Genomic DNA, 23,425 nt, shown 5'->3' on the forward strand with positions numbered 1-23,425 from the left:
TGCTCCAGTACGTCTGTTAGTCTATAAGGTGCCACCGCACTCTTTACCATTCAGTTCTTTCACCAAAACAGAAATCCAGGTAAGAACTCCATATTAGTGAAGAAGAAAGGAGAGTTATGGGATCCACAAGGACAAAGGCATCAAGAAAAACTGGTTACTGTAAAGTATGTAGACTCTGAGGAGTCATCCAGAGGGATCCCATTGTAGGTGTGTAACTAGCAATTACCTCTCAAGTAGGTGGGTGATAGGATTTCTATCTAAATAACTATTGTAGGACAGTCCTTCCAAACTGGGATTCTAACCTAGAAACTGACACAATGGAGTAGTGATTGGTAAATATACAAACTAAACTTCAAGTGGCCATACTACAGAACTCAGAAATAGGGATTTCCCCCAAAAGCAAGCTACAGATGTCGGAGCCCTAGCAGAGCGTACCCTAACTTGAGGGGGGAAGAGAGTTATTTAATGAGCAGGATATCTTAATGTAGTTTAACTCATTTAGAGTCTGAGGAAACAGCCTGCTCCTTAGACTTATCCAAAGCCACAAAGTTTGGATGATTGGTTAAATGGCTTTGCTCTATCAAGACAAAAGGACATAGCCTTAAGAAAGTCTAGAGTGTGGAGTTTAGCCTCCACAGGAGATTTAAAAGCTTTGGGGGCGGGGATGGGACAGTAAGTACATAAATTGATTGATGTGAAAATACAAAACCATTTTTGGTAACCATTTTGGATGTGGCTTGAATTCAACCCTGTCCTTCTGAAAAACATAATACAGAAGGCTTGCCATCAAAGCCTGAATTTCGCTAATCCTGTGAGCCAAGGTAATAGCTACCAAAAGTGCTATTTTAACAAAAGGGGTGATATAGTGAACATATCATGGGTTCAAACAGAGGGTCCATTAAACATAGGAGTACAGCAATCAAGTCCCAGGCAAAGAATGGCTCTAAATAGTGGAAATGTATGAATCATGGCCCTTTAAAAATCTAAATACTGTTGTGTGGAAAATATAGATGACCTCAGGATCAACTGAGGCAAAGCATTCTCACCTCTACTCACTCCATACAATGTAAAGAAAAATTCTCAGCAATTTCTCACATGTAAACTCATCCAAAAATCTAACTGAGAGTTTGGCTCAGTACATTGGGCAGCTTGTAGTTACATGACATATGCAAGATTACATCTGTCTCCTTTAGGGCAGGTACGTTTATCAACCAAATACAATCTGAACATACTGGTAGAAGTTCTTCAGAGAATGCTGTTCTCTCCGCTTTGGTGTACAGACCCTCAGAATGGGGTCCACCACCAACTGGCAGTCTATAGCCACTACCTTAAATTCACTTTTGGTCTCCTGCAGAAGCTTGTCCCATTGCAAGCCAACAAGGATTGATAGATGGCAATATGAATCTGCAAACGAGCAGAGGAGTAAACTTTCCTTCATAGAAGATCTACCTTCTTTGGCTCCTTATATGTGGGTGTAGATTCAGGGAATGTGGCATCTTAGACTTCGTGAGTTGCAGTCACAATCAAAAGATCCAAAGACCAGGTGGGTTAAAAAAAAAAAAGTACTCAACCTCTTGGGGTTGGGTGGGGGGTTACTCAGTACCTGCAATTTGCCCACATAGATGTTGGAGACAGATGCAGTGGTCTGCCACAGGACCACGACAGGCTCAAGAATGCTCTCAAAAGGCATGGATAAATGAATCTAGTTCATACAAATGAGCAGCAACAGTTTCAGCACCGTCACTGGTGGCAAGAAGGAAGGGCGGGGGAGAGGAAGGGGAACCAGTGGCGCCCTATATACCACAGTATGTGTGCACCCTCAAGTGGGTGCTGGAGCCAGTCCCCTACGGATACTGCTGATGGAAAAACTTCCAGCACCAGTGCATGTGGTGAGCAAACACACCTCGAGTTGAATGGACATGAGCAAGCAATCGAAGAAAAACTACTAGTTCTAACATCTTGAAGGAGAATGACCAGAAACAATCTGTTCACTAACTATAGATAATAGTTCATCAACTGTATTATGACCAATGGTACTGGTTATCCAATATGTTAGGTTTAATACACACCACACCAATAGGCATTATGTGCATAAGCAGCGTTGGGAAGTTATGTTCACTGAATGTATTATGCCTGTCTCACAATTCTGTTTATCCACGTCAAGTGTCCCACAACACTTTGCAAAGATGAAGTCAGCTTTGGCATTAGAAAATAGGAAATTTGCCAAAGCAAAGACTCATGAAAACATTGTACAAAATACAGTTAGGGAGTACTTTCATGGGTCATCAGCACTTCAAATGTAGTACTCAGAACAAGATATGGGAAAGAACAAGACAAAGCCAGGACTAAACTGGTGCAAACTAGTGGGTTAAGCGGTTTTGTAACTTGTACAAATCATACTATAAATACTACTGGGTGAAATGCATACCTTCTGTGAAAGGAGAACACACTGTAAGAATTCCCTTCACTGAAGATGGTTATGTATGTCTCCTTTTCATATTGTACTGATTTGTCTTTAGCCAATATATTAGGTTAAGTCTGGTTATTTGATCTCTTGAACATTTTTAAGAACGAGTGTCAAATGGAGTCAAACAATTGGCATTGGTATATTAACTGAAAGTCGTAGAGTTCTTATCAGGGTGCAGTACTGATGAATCTGTGGTATATGGCACTCATGCTAATTGTGCAGATGAAGTGATGTTGGTTACCAAAGACAGAGGATGCAGCACTGCAGCTGAAGAATGTGATTCTGGAGTCTATGAAGACTCCCAGTACTAATGTGATTTCAAAGGAGCCTGCTTAGACAAGTCAGCACTTTTAGCCTTCTCAGGTGATTATCAGCAATGGTAGCCAGTGCTAAGCCCCATCTGCAGATCTTTGCTCCTTCCTGCCTCAGGCAGCAGGAGCCAGACTGACTGACTGACCTAAGGAAGACTGATGAAAAGCTCAGAGTGCTTGCTAGAAGCATGCGATCACAGAGTCAGACAATCTCTTAGAGCCCCAGAGTGATGTGTCTAATAGCTGGAGCAATGGAATTAGTTTTGAAGCAGGAATAGACTGCTTTTGAGGGGGATTCTCAGATTCAGAGACAATATGCATTGTCTTTTACATCAATATTACTTCAAAGCAACATCACGAGCCCTGTGTGTGCACTGTGCTTACAAAAAGAATCACAAATGACACTTCGCAGGTATATGAGACTTCCCTAAACAAAATAAACATTTTGTATGTGCAACACTGGCAGGCAGAGCTCTCTCTTCGAAAAGGGCAGATTTTAAAGCTCGGAGACCTGCTCACCACCTCTGGACCTCATTCCTTGGTTCTGAGGAAAGACCCAAAGAAAGAAAAGGCTTTTTGATTTTTTTTTTTTTTAAATAAAGGGAACAGATTTAAGTAAAACTTCAAAAACTACACTATAAACTAACAAACTAACAAAAAACGAACTATAAGCTCTAAGTAATAACTATGGGGAATCAGGGGAGATGGTGTGCTCTTATTTGCTACCACAGGTAATGATAAAGAACTGAGTGGCAGATGGGACTGCTCTGTGTCCTCACTGTAGGAAGTGACCTTGAGCAGGTCACTGCAGACTACGTGGCTCTGGGAAGAGGGATAAAGGAGTTTGAGGCGCAAGTTGTGTCTCGTCCATCCTCCCTGTTGAAGGAAAAGGCCCAGGTATGGACCATCAAATTGTGGAAGTAAATGCAGGGTTGTGCTGGTGGTGTCAGAAAGTTTTGGATTCTTCGACCATGGGATGTTGTTCCAGGAAGAAGGATTGCTAGGAGGAGATGGGATCCACCTAACAAAGAGAGGGAAGAGCATCTGTGATAAATTGGGCGGGGGAGAGGGGGAGAGGGAGGAGAAGAACTCCCTTTTATGGACAGCCAGCCAGCCAGCAGCTATAAAATCCCTGTTAGGAGCTGTTCTCTACAAGCTTTATCTATAAAGAGTTAAAAATGCCCATAGGTAAAAGAAAGGGAGTGGGAATCTGACCAAAAGAGCCAATGGGAGGGCTAGAACTTTTTAAAACTGGGAAAATACTTTCCCTTTCTCTGTCTGTTGTTCTCCAGAGAGGAGACATAGAGCAGCAATGCTGTAACAAGCTTTAAAAAACAGGTATGAAAAATCATCAAATCATACCTCGAACCTATTTATCTGGAACCCCAGATATGTAAATAGTTCAGGGAATGTCTAGAAAGATGCGTTTAGGTTTATTTCTTTTATTTCTGTAAGGCTTGAGGACTCCTCTGTGCTAACCCCAAATTCTTTTGTTTTGTTTGTAACCTTTAAACCGAACCTCGAGAAAACCATTCTTGATGCTTAATTATTATATTTGCTCTTTTTAAATCTAGCAATAGCCTAAGTTCCAGAAGCATTTACTCTTTGTTTTTAATACAGTTTATCTTTTTTAAGAACAGAATTGGGTTTTTTGTGTCCTAAGAGGTTTGTGCACATGTTTAATTAGCTGGTGGAAACAGCTGATTTCCCTTTTTTCTTTTTTCCTTTCTCAGCTCTTCCCCAGAGTGGGGGTGAAAGGGCCTGAGGGTACACCACATGGAGGAATTCCCAAGTGCGCCTTCCTGGATAAAAAGGTTTTTTTTGCATTTGGGTGGTGGCAGCATCTACCCATCCAAGGTCAGAGAAAAGCTGTAACCTTGGGAGTTCAGTACCAGCCTGAAGTGGCCAGTATTAATTTTTAGAATCCGTGCGGGCCCCCACCTTCTGCGCTCAAAGTGCCAGAGTGGGAAATCAGCCTTGACAGTGTCTTTGCAGGCAGGCTTGCTAACCTAGTGAGGATGGCTTTAAACTAGTTTCGCCGGGAGATGGAGACCTAAGCCCTGAGATAAATGGGGAAGTGGGCTACTGGGAGGAAACACAAGGAGGAGGGTGCAACAGGGGAGGCCTCCAGATTCATAGTGAGAAAGTAGGGCAAACGGCTAGTTATCTTAGGTGTCTGTACACGAATGCAAGAAACCTGTGAAACTAGCAGGAAGAACTAGAAGTCCTGGCACAGTCAAGGAACTATATGTGATTGGAATAAGAGAGACTTGGTGGAGTAACTCACATGACTGGAGCACTGTCATGGACGGGTATAAACTGTTCAGGAAGGACAGGCTGGAGAGGAAAGGTGGAGTAGTTGCACTGTATGTAAGAGAGCAGTATGATTGCTCAGAGCTCCAATATGAAACTGGAGAAAAGCCTGCTGAGAGCCTTTGCATTAAGTTTAGAGGTGAGAGCAACAAGGGTGATGTGGTGGGCATCTGTTATAGATCACCAGACCAGGAGGTGGAGGTAGACTAAGCTTTCTTTGGATAACAGCAGTTTCCACATCACAGGCCCTGGTTCTCATGGGGGAATTCAATCACCCTGACATCTGCTAGGAGAGCAATACAGCAGGGCACAGACAATCCCAGAAGCTTCTGGAGAGTGTTGGGGACAACTTACTGGGGCAAGTGCTGGAAGAACCAACTAGGGGCCATGCTCCTCTTGAACTACTGCTCACAAACAGGGAAGAACTGATAGGGGAAGTAGAAGTGGGTGGCAACCTGAGCAGCAGTGACCATGAGATGGTAGAGTTCAGGATCCTGACAAAAGGAAGAAAGGAGAGCAGCAGAATACGGACCCTGGACTTCAGAAAAGGAGACTGACTCCCTCAGGGAAAAGATGGGCAGGATTCCCTGGGAGGCTAATATGAGGGGGAAAGGAGTCCAGGAGAACTGGCCGTTATTTTAAAGAAGCCTTATTGAAGGCACAGGAACAAACCATCCCAATTTGCAGAAAGAATAGCAAATATGGCAGGCAACCAGCTTGGCTTAAGAGAAAAATCTTTAATGAGCTTAAAAACACAAAAAGGAAGCTTACAAGAAGTGGAAACTTGGATTGATGACTAGGGAGAAGAATAAAAATATTGCTTGAGCATACAGGGATGTAAACAGGAAGGCCAAAGCAGAACTGGAGTTGCAAGTAGCAAGGGATGTGAAGGGTAACAAGAAAGGTTTCTACAGATATGTTAGCAACAAGAAGATGGTCAGGGAAAGTGTGGGACCCTTACTGAATGTGGGAGGCAACCTAGTGACAGATGATGTGGAAAAAGCTGAAGTACTCAATGCTTTTTGGCCTTGGTCTTCACAGACAAGGTGAGCTCCCAGAGTGCTGCACTGGACAGCACAGTATGGGGAGGATATGAGCAGCCCTCAGTGGTGAAAGAACATGTTAAGGATTATTTATAAAAGCTGGATATGCACAAGTCCATGGGGCCGGACGCAACGCATCCGAGGGTGCTGAGGGAGTTGGCTGATGTGATTGCAGAGCCATTGGCCATTATCTTTGAAAACTCATGGTGATTGGGGGAGGTCCCGGAGGACTGTAAAAAGACAAATATAGTGCCCATCTTTTAAAAAGGGAAGAAGGAGAATCGGGAGAACTGCAGACCAATCAGCCTCATCTCAGTCCCTGGAAAAATCATGGAGCAGGTCCTCAAGGAATCCATTTTGAAGCACTTGGAGAGGAAGGTGATCATGATTTCACCAAGAGCTAGTCATGCCTGACCAACCTGATTGCCTTCTATCCTTCTGTGGATATGGGGAAAGCGGTGGACATGATATACCTTGACTTTAGCAAAGCTTTTGATTCTGTCTCCCACAGTATTCTTGTCAGCAAGTTAAAGTAGTATGAATTGGATGAATGGACTATAAGATGGACAGAAAGCTGGATACGACGTCAGGCTCAATGGGTAGCGATCAACAGCTCAATGTCTAGTCTAGTAGTCTAGACTGCTGGCAGTCTAGTATCAAGCGGAGTGCCCCTGGGGTTGGGTCCTGGGGCTGCTTTTGTTCAACATCTTCATTAATGATCTGGATGATGGGATGGACTGCACCCTGAGCAAGTTTGCGAATGACACTAAGATGGGGAGAGAGGCAGATACACTGGATGGTCGGGATAGGGTCCAGAGTGACCTAGACAAATTGGAGCATTGGGCCAAAAGAAATCTGATGAGATTCAACAAGGACAAGTGCAGAGTCCTGCACTTAGGATGGACGAATCCCATGCACTGCTACAAGCTGGGGACCGACTGGATAAGCGTCAGTTCTGCAGAAAAGGACCTGGGGATTCCAAGGGATGAGAAGTGGGATATGAGTCAACAGTGTGCCCTTGTCACCAAGAAGGCTAATGGCATATTGGGCTGCATTAATAGGACCATTACCACTAGATCGAGGGAAGCTATTATTCCCCTCTATTCGGCACTAGTGAGGCCACATTTGGAGTACTGCATCCAGTTTTGGGTCCCCCACTACAGAAAGGATGTGGACAAATTGGAGAGAGTCCAGCGGAGGGTAATGAAAATGGTTAGGGGGCTGGAGACAGGACTTATGAAGAGAGGCTGAGGGAACTGCGCTTATTTAGTCTACAGAAAAAAAGAGTGAGGGGGGATTTGATAGCAGCCTTCAACTACCTGAAGGGGGGTTCCCAAGAGGATGAGGCTAGGCTGTTCTCAGTGGTGGCAGATGACAGAACAAGGAGCAATGGTCTTAAGTTGCAATGGGGGAGGTCTAGATTGGATATTAAGAAAAACTATTTCACTAGGAGGGTGGTGGAGCACTGGAATGGGTTACCTAGGAAGGTGGTGGAATCTCTATCCATAGAGGTTTTTAAGACCTGACTTGACAAAAGCCCTGGCTGGGATGAGTTAGTTGGGGTTGGTCCTGCTTTGAGCAGCGGGTTGGACTAGATGACCTCCTGAGGTCTCTTCTGATTCTAATCTTCTATGATTCTATGAAGTACAAGGATGTACAAGGTACATACACGGCCTCAGACACTCTGAGTAAAAGATTTTGGGCATATGTGCACAAAATGCATACATCTACAGCTTAATCTGTGTACACAAAGATTCAAAGAAAAACTTTTACCAAATAAAACTATTAGAAAACATTCATTCAGGGTAAAATTGTGACTAAAATGGCTAAATTATCTTTTCTTTCCTGCTTAAAGAGATTATGTATCTAAACACAGACCTCAAATTGATCTAAAAACTAATGTACTGTTTAACTATTATTTTCCTCCTAAAGTTAAGAGCTGAGTTTTGCAGTACTTCAGATTAAAAAGTCAGAGTCAACCATAAAAGTATTAAACCACAAAATTATCACCTATTCCATCATTAATACGAAGATCTAAGTTACCGGAAATTGTCACTTTTTTCAGCTATTAAGTCTGAGAAGTATCTTGACATGGTGAGCTAGATATGCCTTATTGTAGAATCTACATACAGTTTTGGGACAACTGCATCTCTAACCTTCTCTGTGGCCTGCTCAAGGAACACTCCTCTTAAGTCTCAGACCTCTGTCACCGGTCTAGGCATAGACTCATGTCCTCCTTCCTCCAGACCGGTATTTCAGTCTTGCAGCACCCCTGCAATTTTCTGTGAGTACCCTAGCAGGTCTGAGTTAGTTCAGCACCCACAGTTTTACTTGTTTCCCGCAGGGTCTAAGACAGTGGTTTACAAGTGATTAGACAGCTTTCACAAAGTAAAGTTCACTTATTTTAAGGTAAAAGCCATACAGAGAAAACAATAAAAGGCCTACATGCATACGAAATGTAGCAGAAGTCACCCACCTGCCACATATAGAATGTGGTAAGTCAAAATCCTTCCAGCCCTTGAGAAGGGATTGCTCCCCTTGGTCAAAGGGTCATGTCCATTTATTGGATCAAAAAATTAAGGCCTACAGTCAGTTTAAACACAGACTTTTATATCACAAATCTTTTTGTTCTCCTGGGCTTCTGGGACGTGGTCTGAACCAGTTTATGCAATTCTCCATAGGGGTAGAACTTTTCTGGAGTTGTTTACCTGTCCCAGAATTGCCCCCACTGGTTTAGTTCCTGGAAGAAAGGAGATAACCCTCCTTCACAGAGTAGAATATATCCAGTTCACAAAGATACATATAACATGTATAGATACCATTTATAAAGGGGAGTTAATAGCATCAAAATACAGATAATATTCATAAAGTTAATACAATGGTCCCCAAATATATTGCAACTGCATGCAGTATATTTGTCACAATACAATCTTGCCCACTTTTATCCCCAGACTTCCTTTCTTCACAGTTACCACTGTAATCCCCTTATCTCTGCCAGCACAGTCTCCCCAAAAAGACTGGAACCAATGCAGGAGTTCACTGCCTCATGACCAAAAGAAACCAAACCCATCTTTTCTTCTGTTTTGGTCCTTTTCCCTATTCTTACTCCTGTAAGTACACCTTGTCATTCCTCTCACCCTTCTACCTCGAACCCCTCCACTAAACAGAAAATACCCACTTGTTGCTAAGCTCAGGTTTTTCAGATGTGTATGTCAATTAGCCAGTACAACCACATTTTGAAGCGAAAGGTGAAGAGATGAATGCACAGTGAAGCAGGTGGTCTCAAAAGAACCAGGCCTCGGCGGCTAGCATTGCCTCATCAGAATTGTTCTGGTTTTCATCTCCCTCAATCTTCTGAATCTCTTTTAACAATAGAATGGGAGGAAAGCATAAAGAAGGGGCCCCTGAGAATTTCTACAGAGATTACTGGTTTGATCATGCCTCCTCAGAGGAGGTAATCCATGGTCCATTATATGAAAGAAATTGAGTGACTTCACCAGTACTGAACAAAACAATTTCTCATGTTTTTAAATTCAGTTCTGTATCTTTTTTTTTATTTGTAGGTCCCACTGCTCTGTAGTTAATCTTTGTCCAGGTTTCAAGGAAGCAGGAAAGATGTCCACCAATCAGAATGGGTTCCTCAGGTTCTAATGGGGGCGGGGTGTATGTAGATTAGTTCTAGAATCATTAAACTGCCAGAAGGGTCCACTACAGAGTGAAACTAGGCACTTTTGCTCCCCAAGAGCCTGAATTTGCTGTCTCTGCAAGAGTCCAAGACTCTGGGGGGCTGCTCATAAAAAGGTTACACGAGAGTCTGAAGGAAAAAAAGAAAATCAGATTTCCTGAAACTGTGCTAACATTGATAAGCTGTAAAACCATGGTAAACTTTACAATTATTTTCTTAAATATACCTGTAGCTGGAGTAGAATTGCTCATGGTAAAAGGCCCGTTAGTGATACCAGAAGAAAGAAGCTCGTCAGATCCACGCTGAAAGATAAAAATGCAAGATCATCAGCAAAGGCACTTCTGGGCAACAGCCCACCTTTTAACAGAACTAATGAATGACTTTAATCACTGACTTTGATTTTTACATTTCATAATTGTTTTTAAACACTGCCCACACTTTTGTGAGATATTGAAGAACGTGCACTAACATTTCAACAACGAAGAGAACAAATGCAAATATTGTCAGCCAGCCACATCACTCGAGTTGGCCATTATATTTCAAGGTGTTAAAGTTTCCTGAAAATGAGCTTAGCTATATTAAACTGAACACTGACTAATCTATTGCTTATTCTACTATAATACAGTTTATATTTAATCTCAAGATAAGCAGCATTTAACCATATGCAGATTTGTTTGATCAGACCTACCATAAAAACAAGTCTAGAGATATCCAAGGACTCAACTAAATATCAATTTAAGCAACACAAAAATGAACAATTTTGAAATGATACAATATTTAGTTGTAAACATGTCACTACTCATACAAATCATCATGTCTGTTACATATTACAACAGCAATATAGTATGTGAAAAAGTTCATTATGAAAAATGTTACTGTATTTCCAATAGTCACTTTAAAAAGTTGACTCAAACTGTTAATATTAGCGGATGACATATCTGGGTTTCGTCCATTTTCTGACAAAGACATGCAAAAGTTGTTTGTTTTTTTAAAAAATTTTTTGGAGTGAAACCCCACACTAAACTGGAAAGGTTAATGAGGCCAACAAGGGGCCAATTAAGCAGACAGGTCATAGCTGATGAGAAGTAGGTAGCCGAGGGGTCGGCAACCTATGGCACACGGGCCAAAGACGGCACGCGAGCCAATTTTTAATGGCACACTGCTGTCTGCCGGGAACATTAAAAATCCTGCCTGGCCCAGCCCGCTCTTCTCTCCCACCCCCACCCCCCCGCTCTCTCCTCGCAAGGCAGGCAAGCTTCCCCCTCCCCCCGCCTCTTCCCCCAGCATGCTGGGTTTCTGCCCCTCCTTCTCTCCCTCCCTGCAGCCGATCAGCTGGCAGGTCTTGCTATGGAGGAGAAGAGGGAAAAGAGGAACCGCAGCACGCTTGCGCTCTCTGCTCCTGCTCCGGGGACCTTGGGGAAGGGGGTGTGGAATCAGGGCATATCCCCTCCAGCCCCCTGCCATGAGCCGCTCAGGGCAGGGGGCTGGGAGCACCCCCACACCCCCAACCCTCTGCCCTAACTCCTGCACTCCCCCACACCCCTCTGCCCTGACCCCTGAACCCTCCTCACATACACCCAGCCCTCTGCCCTCACCCCTGCACCCCCCACACACCCTAGCCCCGTGCCCTGACCCCTGCAACCCGCCACAACCCCAGCCCTGACTCCGGCACCCCACACACACACCCAGCTCCCGGCCCTGACTCCTGCACTCTCCTCACACACACCCAGCCCCCTGCCCTGAGTCCTGCACCCCCCACATACCCAGCCCCCCCACATCCCATGCCCTGACTCTTGCACCCCCCACATCCCCACCCTGAGCACCAAAAGGGAGCTCCTGCACATATACACACCTCCAGATTCCCACCTGCACCCCTTGCACCAAATGGGAGCTGCCCAGGTAAGCGCTCCACACCCAAACCTCCTGCCCCAACCCTGAGCCCTCTCCCTCATTCTAGCTCCTGGCCAGACCCTGCACCCCAACCTCCAGCCTGCTCCTTCACCCCCAGCCCTGTTCTCAGCACACTCCCACCCTCATCTCAGTGCAGAGAGAGGAAGAGAATGGCTAGAACCAGGGAGAAGGTAGATACCTACTCTATGTGGACAGGGCCAGGACTCCAGACCGGCAGTGGGGCTGAGCAGGGCCAGCAGCTAGGACTCTGGCTGGCGGGAGCCGGCGGATGGACCCCATGACCAGCAGCGGGCTGAGACACTCAGCGCACTGTCAGTCTAGGGTCCTGGCCGCTGGCCCCACTCAGCCCACTGCCGGTCTGGGGTTCTGGCTGCTTGCCCCTTCTTGCCAGCTGTGGTCCCGGCCGCAGGCCCCGCTCAGCCCGCTGCTGGCCTAGGTGAATGGAACCTCAGGCCGGCAGCGGGCTGAGCGGGCCAGCGGTGTAAGATCAGCATTTTAATTTAATTTTATATGAAGCTTCTTAAACATTTTGAAAACCTTGTTCACATACAACAATAGTTTAGTTATATAATATATAGACTTATAGAGAGAGACCTTCTAAAAAATGTTAAAATGTATTGTTGGCACGCAAAACCTTAAATTAAAAAGTGAATAAATGAAGACTCGGCACACCACTTCTGAAAGGTTGCCGACCCCTGAGGTAGCCTAAGTAACCACAGACTGATGAAGGAGCCCAGCTGAGAAGGAACAGGCAGGGCTAGTATAAAGCCAGGAGGTTGGCAGCAGTAAAGGACTGCAGGGAGGGAGCCTGTAGCCACACTCCTGCTTTAAGAAAAGGAATACTTGTGGTACCTTAGAGACTAACAGATTTATTTGAGCATAAGCTCCTTTTCTTTTTGCAGATTCAGACTAACACAGCTGCTACTCTGACTCCTGCTTTAGAGAGGGCAGGAAGGAAACCCAGGTGGTGAGCAGAACCCTAGGGACTCCTCAAAGAAGGGTTTAAAGAGTGGAAGCCTAAGATTGGCAGAGCAGCAAAAGTCTCAGGGAAAGGGCAGCAAAGTGGGACCTCACAGACCTTGACTGCGGATTAGAAGGTCCCTGAGCTGGAATCCGGAGTAGAGGGCAGGCCCAGGTTTCCCAACCAGCCATTGGGGAAGTGGCAGAGTCAGGGCAGAGAGGGAGAAAATGGCCATTTTGATTAGAGAGACTTTGATAATTCCCGGAAGGGGGAAAAGCACAGTGACCTGGCTGGAGGGCAAAGCCGCGAAGAGAGCACCTTGAGTCACAGAGGGAGAGGTGGCCAAGTGCGAATGAGCAACAGAAGGGAGGCGTCAGACTGGAAAGGAGCTAATCCACATAACAGTGAGGTGGCGCCTTAGCAGGGAGAGAATTCAGACCAAGGAATGTTTTATTTGAAAATTTAAATCCAAAGTCAGCCAAGATACTTTTTAAAAAGGAAGCTTCTAAATCAGAGTTTAAGGCCAAAGAGGCATCAAATCATCTTGTCTGACCTCCTGTATGTCACCAGACACCAACACTTTCTGAGCACTTGCACACTAAATCCAACAACCGAAAATAGACCAAAGTATTACAGTCCACAGGAGACTAAATTATTATGTTCCACATGCAGAGAATAGGAGGGACCGATGGGGCACCGTTGCCCAAGACTTCTGCAATGGCAGGGGAATGATTACATAAGATATACCCAGATAATACTGACAAGTGACCTGCACCCACACCTGCAAAAAAAATGTAAACATTCCCCCTCTCTCCCTCCAGTTCACTGCCAAACTGATCTGAGGAAAATTTCTTCCCAAACCTACATATGGTGATCAATTAGACCTTGAGTATATGAGCAAAAACCAACCAGCCAAGCACTTCGGAGAGAGAATGTTTGGTGCTACCCAGAGCCCCATCCCTCTCCATCCAAAGTCCTATCTCCAGTTGTGGCCATCCTTGGTGCTTCAGAAGATGATTTAAAAAACAAAAACAAAAAAAACAGAATACACTTAGGGGCGAGAGGAAGAATACCCTCCTGGCCCCTACAGGTGGCCAGCTGAAATCCTGAAATATGAGCTTTTAAGGTCATAAGACAAATAGGAAGTGAGCACCAAGGCTGATGAACCCTGCCCCTTACCCTCACAAGCAAACCCATCATACAATCACATTCCTCAATTTGTCCAGTTATTAGAACTAATTAAGTTGCTATTAACTAACTCCCATTGGGAGGCTGTTAAAGAAATTCACCCGGATGGTCAGAACCCTTTTAATTTCCAGCCTGAATTTGTTCATTGCCCAGTTTATATCCATTTTTTTTGGTGCCAATATTGCCATTTATCTTAAAAGATATTCACCTTTCCTAGTATCTACCCCCCAAATATATTTATAACATTTATAAATATATTAAATACAACAGCCACCTTAAAAGGTAATTTTTTCAGTTTATAAATTGAAATGATTTTGCAATGGCATTTTTGAAAAAGAGGTAATTTCTCAAAAAAAAGTTTCACATTATAAAACTTCTTCCTCTAAGAAATGTTTAAGAAAAGAGATGGGTCAGCAGATGGACCCTGGGCATTTGATTCAGTAAAGCACTTAAGTACCTATTTCACTTTAAGCACACATTTAAATTCCATTCAAGTCAATGGGACTTAAACGCATTATTCTTCACATTTTCGGAATCAATTCCTGCTCCGCAAGGCTTCCAGAATCTTATGGAGAACAGTGTCTCTGAATTAGGATGAACCTTTAAACACACAATTAGTATTACGTATATCCTTAATTGCCTCGCTGAACTAAGGCCTGGAACATTATGGGAAATGCGGTCAACAGACAAGGACCCCTCATCAAAAGTGCTCTGCCACAAACCCTCTAATATTTAAGTGTAGGCCAGAATATCATTTTATTCATCCCAGCTGATCTCAGTTGCTGCCATAGCATATGCTAGAAAAGGCAGTCTCCCAACTAGCCAAGAAAAAGCCATGTAGATCAAAGATGACACTTTGAACTATGTCTGAAAGAGAAAAATAGGCCAGTGCAGTTTCTAAAGAACAGGTAAAAGATTTCATAAAACAAATACTGTTCAACAGGCTAAATCATTCTGAACCAGTTGAACCTTCTTTCTCAACCCAGGGTCTGCAGCCCCCTTGGGATCTGTGAGCAGGTTTCAGGGGGTCCTTCACGCAGGGCCAGCATTAGACTTGGTGGGGCCCAGGGTAGAAAGCCAAAGATCCACCACGCTGAAGCCCAGGGCCCTGAGACCCACCACCTGGGGCCGAAGCCAAAGCCTGAGCAATGTAACTTTGAGGGGGCTCCTGTGGCCTGGGGCCCCAGGCAATTACCCTACTTGCTCCCCTAACACCGGCCCTGGCTTTTGTATGCAGAAAACCAGTTACTGCGGCACAGGTAGGCCATGAAGTTTTTATAACATATTGCGGGGGGCTCAGAAAAAAAAGGTTGAGAACCCCTGGTACAGAAGACACAAAGGTACGGATTACTATGGAGAGAGAGTCAGTTCCAAAAGAAAAGGTTAGCATCACCCAACCAGATATAAATGAGTCAAGGTGGGTGACCACTGTCACCTGAGACTAGGGTGATCAGACAGCAAATGTGAAAAATCGGGACAGGGGATGGGGCGTAATAGGAGCCTATATGAGAAAGACCCAAAAAATCGGGACTGTCCCTATAAAATCGGTACATCTGACCACCCTGAGACTTTTAAGGGCAAATACAAATACATGGAAATGCCCCAAACTGCAAACCTTTGGGTGATATGAATAAGTCTCCTTATGGCAAAAGCCATTTCTACTTTACCTCCCAGAATTCCTCCTCCCTCCCTATCAACTCTGTCTCAACCAGAATGAGTATCAGCCAGTTCACTGTCACCCTAGTCCCATTCTTGGCTAGGCACTGGGAATAGTACAGACACTGTGTCCTCTGGGCCTGATAGTGCTGTGTGTCGTTTGAATACCAGTACCACAGACTAAACTGTCTCATCTCGCTAGAGGCTAACACACAATGAATAGGGAGGATATAAAACAAAGCCTTGCACAAGCTTACAACAGATCTCTCCAAGCAGAAGAACTGCTCCTGGCAAAGAACTGATATGACAACGTTCAAAAGTAATTTTCAATGTTGTCTCATCTATAACCGATTGAGAGGTCACCATTACAATAAGGGAACATTACTCAAATACATTTTATACCAGCTGAAAAACTGGCTGTTCTTTAAAAATAGATTAAGGCCAGCTACTCAGGAGAGAGACCAGTAGTGACAGTTTTGCCAATATATGTATCTGCAGCTTCATTAGGAGGTTATGAAAATTTGTACTAGCAGGATCTTGAAAATTCACATAAGATGTTGTTCTGGTGTAAATCTTGACATGAAAGAACTAAATGTTTGCATTAATGAATTATTCACGTACACGTTATGGCAGAACATTGTTGCCTGATTTTAAGGGGATTAATATTATTGTTTATATAATAAAAGTTATAGGCTAGCCAATTGATCTGATCAGAAGATAATAAGGTTCTTGTCCCAGAATCAGGCTACACAGAGTCTTGCAAGGTCCCTGGGGATGTACAAGGACACATGCTGAGAGCAAAATACAGCCTTAAAGACTTTTATTGATATAAATGGAATAGTAATCAAATGAAAAAGTAATCAACCAGAACTAAAAAGGAAATAGTACTATTCTAGAGGTTCATGTGGTACCATTTGCTATAAAACTTCCTAGATAAACATATTCTCACTTTTCCTTGAGAACCTGGTGGTAAGGGACAAAGGACCAGCCTCATCTCTGGCATGCCAAACAAGAGTCTGATGGTTCCTCACTACTCGAATGGAAGATGAAAATTTAGGAGAAGCTAGCAAGGCCAGAAACAAAGCCAAGAAAGACCCACCCAAAAAATAACTAAACTAATAAAAATTGGTGGTTGCCCCTCTTCTAGAGCCTGAGCACCACATTCCCAACCTTCCATGTCCAAATTTAATTTAATCACTGACATAATATCAGGGTATGCTTACTCTATAGGCTGGCATATTACTCCTGATGGAATTCTGCGCCACTGCACATGTGCAAGGTTTATGTCCCCACAAATTTCTTTGCTTCCCCGCAAAAAAATGACTGACAGCAAAGCAAAGGGAAGCCTCAAGAGCAGTCATGTGACCCTCCCCAGCAGTGTTTCAGGTGCCCAGGGTAGCCAGCAGAGACATAAATTACTGTGGAGCAAGGGGCGGGACTGGGGGAGGCCAGACTCCCTACCATGCGCTGAGCTCAGCTGCTTGTCCTGGCTAGGCTGGGGAGGACAGGACTTCCTCTTCCCCTGCAGGGCATCCAAGGCTGGGTCAAACCCATGCCCAGATTTCTCCCCCAGCTGCAGGAAGCTGTGCAAACTCCTTCCACCACCACTGACCCCGCTTCCTGAGCCCATCACTCTTCAGCTGCAGGGGGAGGGGTCCCTGTACAGCGAGCTGCTCCCACATCCACCCAACCCCCATGCATCCAGACCCTCCCACCAAACCTCACTAATCTGCACTCAGACCTCCCCGCTCCGATGAGCCCCACTCCTGTGCACCTGGACCACCCCGATGACCACACACACCCAGATCCCACCCCACCGAGCCCCAGTCAGCTGCACCTGGATCCCCACTGAGCCTCACTTGTCCAACATCTGGATTCCCACACCTAGACGCCCCTGCCAAGCTCTATCCCCCCCATATCCAGACCCCCACAGAGCCCAAACCACCTTCACCTGGATCTCCCTGCAGAGTCCCATTACTGTTGCACCCAGAGCCCCCCACCAAGCCCATGTGTATCCAGATCCCTCCTGCACCTGGATCCCCCACTGAGTCACCCACACCCAGATTGCCCCACACAGAACCCTCTCAACCCACACCTGGCTTTCCCTACACTAGGCCCCTTCACACTTGGATCCTACCTTGCTGAGCCTGCCTGCCCACACCTGCTGCACCTGACACGGGGTGTGTGTGTGTGTGTGTGTGTGTGTATGTGTGTGCGCGTGCGCTTCTGGGGCAGGCCCAATCCTTGCACCGTGTCAGGGTTGGGTGCAGCCTCACCACTGAGTCCGTGTCCAGAGTGGAGGGAGCTGCACAGTGATCTCCCACCTCTGTGCAGCCAGTGGCCTGTACTCCCCAGTGCCATGCTGGAGCCTCCACATTTATTTGACTGACAAATTTTGCAGAATTCTGCAGAATTTTAAGATATTGTATGCAGAACTTTTAATTTTTTGGAGCAGAATGCCGCCAGGAATAAAGACATTATCTGATAAAAGAAAGTATTGCATAAATAAAAACATTAAGAACATCTGTAAAACTTAAATTCTTCTTAATACTTCAGAAGTCAGACTGTAGTACATTTTAATAGCGATACCACCACACAGACAATACTAAAATTCAGTCAGTAAAGATGAACAGATGACTCTTAGTTGTCTTAGTTGCCAACTCAGAGGGCCAAGATATTCTTAATGTCACACTGACGAAGTACTACTTTTCAAGATTAGTGGGAAAAAAGTGTAATTTTACAGCACTCAGAAGCATGCTAGACATCTCACAGAACTGAAATTGCACATAAGCCCCACCCTGAAGAGCTCTCAATTTATTGTCATTCCCCAAAACTGCCATTATAGAACTAGATATCAATATCTGTACTAAGAAAAGGAGTACTTGTGGCACCTTAGAGACTAACAAATTTGAGCATAAGCTTTCGTGAGCTACAGCTCCGATGAAGTGAGCTGTAGCTCACGAAAGCTTATGCTCAAATAAATTTGTTAGTCTCTAAGGTACCACAAGTAATCCTTTTCTTTTTACAGATACAGACTAACAGCTGCTACTCTGAAAAATATCTGTACTTTCAGGGGAAATACTTTCTGGAAAGTTACTTTCCAAAAGAATGAGTCACAAGCCAATGCCTGGACATTTGGACTGCTCTCTCCACATCTTTAGTGCTCTTTCAGCTTTCACGCTGAGGCCTGGACTCTACCACAAAACTAGATCGACATAAGTCACCTTACGTTTACCTATTTGTGCATGCATCCACATTCAGATGTGTCTCTGGTTAACAGGAGTGCCCTGTTAAGGTGACATACTAAAACCACTTCTCCGAATAGCGTTGATCCATGGTTGACATACCAAGGTTGACGTGGTGCAAGTGTAGACCTATGTCGATCCTAGCAATCCCCCAGCAGCTCTCTCATAATGCCTTATTCCCTCTGATCACAATAGTAAACTCCAATGCCCAGGGTAATGGAAACCAGAAGCCACCCGCCTTTTATAAACCTACTGTGTATTTTTGAAATGCTTTCCACCACCACCACCACCCCCCCCCGATTACCCATCTTGGAGAGCACACCCAGGAGTGGCAACAGGACAATGTTACACTCCCACAGAGATGTAGGTCTAATAGTCGAAGGGAAGGTCCTGATCAAGCCCTTCATAAATTATACAGAAGCTGTGAGTAAAGATAGAACATCTTTCTACTAGATGGAGGAAGGCACTAGTCGCTGTTAAGTGTACCCATAGACAACTGAGGGTCAGAAGTCTTTAAGGAGAGAAAATAGTTTAGGATAACTGGAATGCTCTAGCGAATGTCAGTGGAGACATGCCCAGATCAAAAAAGCACCTCCATTTAGCTTGGTAGCAGGCTCTAGCAGAATCCTTTCTACTTTGGTTCAGGATCTCCTGAACAGGGGCAGAGCACGAGTGCTCTATTTCCAATGCCCATATAAACACTATACCATGAGATGGAGTGGCGCCCGGGTTGGGGTGCTTGATTTTCCTCTGGTCCTGGATTAGGAGATCCAGAAATGGACCGGTCCTGAATAATGGGTGTATGGACATCATTAAAAGTTCCATGAGCTAGAACTGGCTGGGCACTGGTAGAGTGCTAGGAGGAGGACGGTGGCTCTGTTGTGACAGATCTTCCCTATAACTTTTGGTAGTAGGGAGGAAAGGTGTATCTGATATTATATATCAAGGACAACAGGAGAGCATCACCCTGGGAATCGTGATCCATAGCTCCCCTGGAACAATACAGGGGACGTTTTTGTGTTCACTTGGGATGTAAAGAGGTCCCATAACAGAGTACCTCATGCAAAAATATCTTGGTTAGGATTATGTCGTGAATCTCCCATTTATGGTCTGCAGAAAAGCTTCTGCTTAATCTGTTTGCCAGGGAAGTACACAGTCATGCAGTCCCTGTTTGGCCAGTAAGTTGAGTGGAACCAAGCTTGCAGATACTGCAACTGGACTCTGGTGAACGGCATCACACAGGTGCTTATGGCCATGTGGCCTAACAGCGAGACACACTGGTGCACCATAGTTTGCGGTTTGCAGGTGATGCAGAAGAAGTTATTCACTTTGCGCAGTAACGCTGGTTCTTTGAGACGTGTCCCCCAATGTGCAGGCCACTGTACGTGTGCCTGCGCTGCTGATCAGAGGACTTTCGTAGCAGTGTCCATTAGGTCCACGCATGGGTGGTCTCTCCTCATGCTGCACCATGAGGCTAGTCAGCGTGCACAGATAAACCCCCAGAGTTCCTTCTCTACCGCAGAGTCATAGACAAGAACTCCGAAGTAGAGGGGGCATTGTGGGGCACCCATAGGGAGTCACGTCTGAAAGAACCATTGTTACTGCACAAGGTAAGTAGCTTCTTCCTAGAGTAGTGTCCCTATGAATGCACCACTGCAGGTGACTCCCCTTCTGGAGAGCTGGGACTTTGAAGATGGGTCAGTTACAGAAGACAGCACTGTGGAGCCGAATATGGCATTGGAGGAAGAGTCCCCAGCGACCACAGAGTGTTCTGTGAAAGTGGCAGGACACATTTTATTGCCGCTGCCACCTCCCATCCCCCTCAATGTAAAAAAGATTCCACTTCTTGTTGAAGCACCAGTTGGTGGGAGTGGTTCCTGAAGAGGGACTGGGAAGGGAATTTGTGAGGAGGGAAGGACAGAAACTCTATGGAGTATCCCTGATTGATAATCTCCAGGACCCAACTGTCCATCTTGATCTTATTCCAGCTGTGGGCAAAGAAAGTAAGACGGCTCCCAAAGGTAACAGGAGAAGAAGCGGGTGGCATCAGTGGTGGTACACAGGTCTCAACCTGTATGTCAAAAAACAGCCTTTGGGCTGCTGTTGGGAATAAGTGGAGACTGTGGTAGTAGAGGGAGCTCTGAATCAGAGCTTTTGAATCCTCTGGCTTCTGCACAGAGACTCAGGTGGATGCTGGTAACAGGGAGCATGTGGAGGGGGTGGTCTTGGTCTGGTGTTTGCTTCTGGGGGCTGGAGTATAAATTCCCGAGGACTGCAGAGTAGATCTCGCGGCTTTTAGTGAATGAAGGAGAACACAATTACAACTCTGGCCTTGAGGCGATAAGAAGGAACTGGAGAGGAGTCGACCCACACTGCTTTTTATGCCCTGGGTCGGGAGCAGGAGGGGAGCTACAGGTCAACAAAACACAGCTTTGAAGAATTTCTGGACTTGGGCTCGTGGCACGCATGCATACCCATGTGTGGAATACACACAGGGACCATCACTGAAAGAACCACCACAGCTTCACATACTAAATTAGCAGGGCTGTCAAGTGATTAAAAAAATTAATTGTGATTAATTGCAATGTTAAATAATAATAGAATACCATTTATTTAAATATTTTGGATATTTTCTACATTTTCAAAGATACTGATTTCAAATACAACACAGAATACAAAGTGTACAGTGCTCGCTTTATATTTATCTTTGATTACAAGTATTTGCACTGTAAAAAACAAAAGAAATAGTATTTTTCAGTTCACCTAATACAAGTACTGTAGTGCAATCATGAAAGTTGAACTTACAAATGTAGAATTATGTACAAAAACCTGCATTCAAGAATAAAACAAATATAAAATTTTAGAGTCTGCAAGTCCACTAAGTCCTACATCTTGTTCAGCCAATCACTCAAACAAGTTTGTTTACATTTGCAGGAGATAATGTTGCCGGCTTCTTGTTTACAATGTCACCATTTCGAAAGTAAGAACGGGTGTTCTCATGGCACTGTTGCAGCTGCAGTCGCAGATTTTAGGTGCCAGATGCGCTAAAGATTCATATATCCCTTCATGTTTCAACCACCAGCCCAGAGGACATTCGTCCATGCTGATGACTGGTTCTGCTCGATAACGTTCCAAAGCAGTGCAGACCGACGTATGTTCATTTTCGTTATCTGAGTCAGATGCCACCAGCAGAAGGTCAATTTTCTTTTTTGGTGGTTCGGGTTCTGTAGTTTCCGCATCAGAGTGTTGCTCTTCTAAGAATCCTGAAAGCATGCTCTACACCTCATCCCTCTCAGATTTTGGAAGGCACTTCAGATTCTTACATCTTGGATCGAGTGCTGTAGCTATCTTTAGAAATCTCACATTGGTACCTTCTCTACGTTTTGTCAAATCTGCTGTGAAAGTATTCTTAAAATGAACATGTGATGGGTCATCATCTGAAACTGCTATAACATGAAATATATGGCAGAATGTGGGTAAAACAGAGCAAGGGACATACAATTCTCCCCCAGGAAGTTCAGTCACAAATTTAATTAACACTTTTTTTTTTTTAAATGAGCGTCATCAGCATGGAAGCATGTCTTCTGGAATGGTGGGGCATATGAATGTTTAGCATATCTGGCACATGAATACCTTGTAATGCTAGCTATAAAAGTGCCATGCAAATGCCTGTTCTCACTTTCTGGGGGCATTGTAAATAAGAAGAGGGCAGCATTATCTCCTGTAAATGTAAACAACCTTGTTTGTCTTAGCTATTGGCTGTACAAGAAGTAGGACTGAGTGGACTTGTAAGCTCTGAAGTTTTACATTGTTTTGTGTTTGAGTGCAGTTATGTAACAAAATATCTACATTTGTAAATTGCACTTTCATGACAAAGCGATTGCACTACAGTACTTGTATAAGGTGAACTGAAAAATACTATTTCTTTATCATTTTTACAGTGCAAATATTCATAATAAAAATATATGCTTTGATTTCAATTACAACACAAAATGTTATATATATGAATGTAGAAAAATATCCAAAATATTTACTAAATTTCAATTGGTATTCTATTGCTTAACAGTGCAATTGAAACTGTGATTGATAGTGATTAATTTTTTTAATTAATTGATTTTTTTGAGTTAACCGAGCAAGTTAACTGCGATTAATCGACAGCCCTATAAATTAGTGATGCTCATCACTTTGTACTGCTTCAATCAAAAGCCTAAGGCAGAATGAAACCCGAAGTACACAGTGTAGAAGTTTTGCCTTATCTTCAGAAAGCTACATATCCACTGACACGTAAATCAGGTTTCCTTTGAGACAATATTTCTCCCTGAAACATCCAGAGCAAGAACATTTTGCAGAAGGCACTTAATGCCAAATAATATTTCAGCCAAAAAATATTTAAGAAAGGAGTAGTTTCCAACAAGTGTGGTCCCAAATCTTAAAAAATAAATAGGCCAGCCAAGAACTTGCATATCAAGAGTGCTGAGCAATCTCTTATTGGTAAGGCTACAATTTCATTCACAGTAATCGTAAATTTGAGTAAGGCTAATTATCCCACAACAATGGCTTTTGTCCCATGGGCCTTGGCCTGGCTCCCCACTCCATGCGTTGTGACCTCGGCCCACTTGGTCACGCATCTGCTCAGGTTTGGTGC

The 23,425-nt window shown here is 44.3% G+C and overlaps 1 protein-coding gene across 3 annotated transcripts in view; it reads right to left on the reverse strand.

Annotated features, from left to right (window-relative positions):
• Positions 1–23,425, reverse strand: part of PTBP3 (polypyrimidine tract binding protein 3) — a 122,063-nt gene that overhangs the window by 55,871 nt on the left and 42,767 nt on the right. For all 3 annotated transcript variants that reach the window (XM_073345644.2, XM_073345646.2, XM_073345648.2), the window contains one exon: positions 10,046–10,121. In XM_073345644.2, coding sequence (XP_073201745.1) covers positions 10,046–10,121 — 76 coding nt within the window. The remainder of the gene's footprint in view (positions 1–10,045; positions 10,122–23,425) is intronic.

Source organism: Lepidochelys kempii, chromosome 5 (genome assembly GCF_965140285.1).
Source record: "Lepidochelys kempii isolate rLepKem1 chromosome 5, rLepKem1.hap1, whole genome shotgun sequence".
In the NCBI taxonomy this organism is placed as follows: Eukaryota; Metazoa; Chordata; order Testudines; family Cheloniidae; genus Lepidochelys; species Lepidochelys kempii.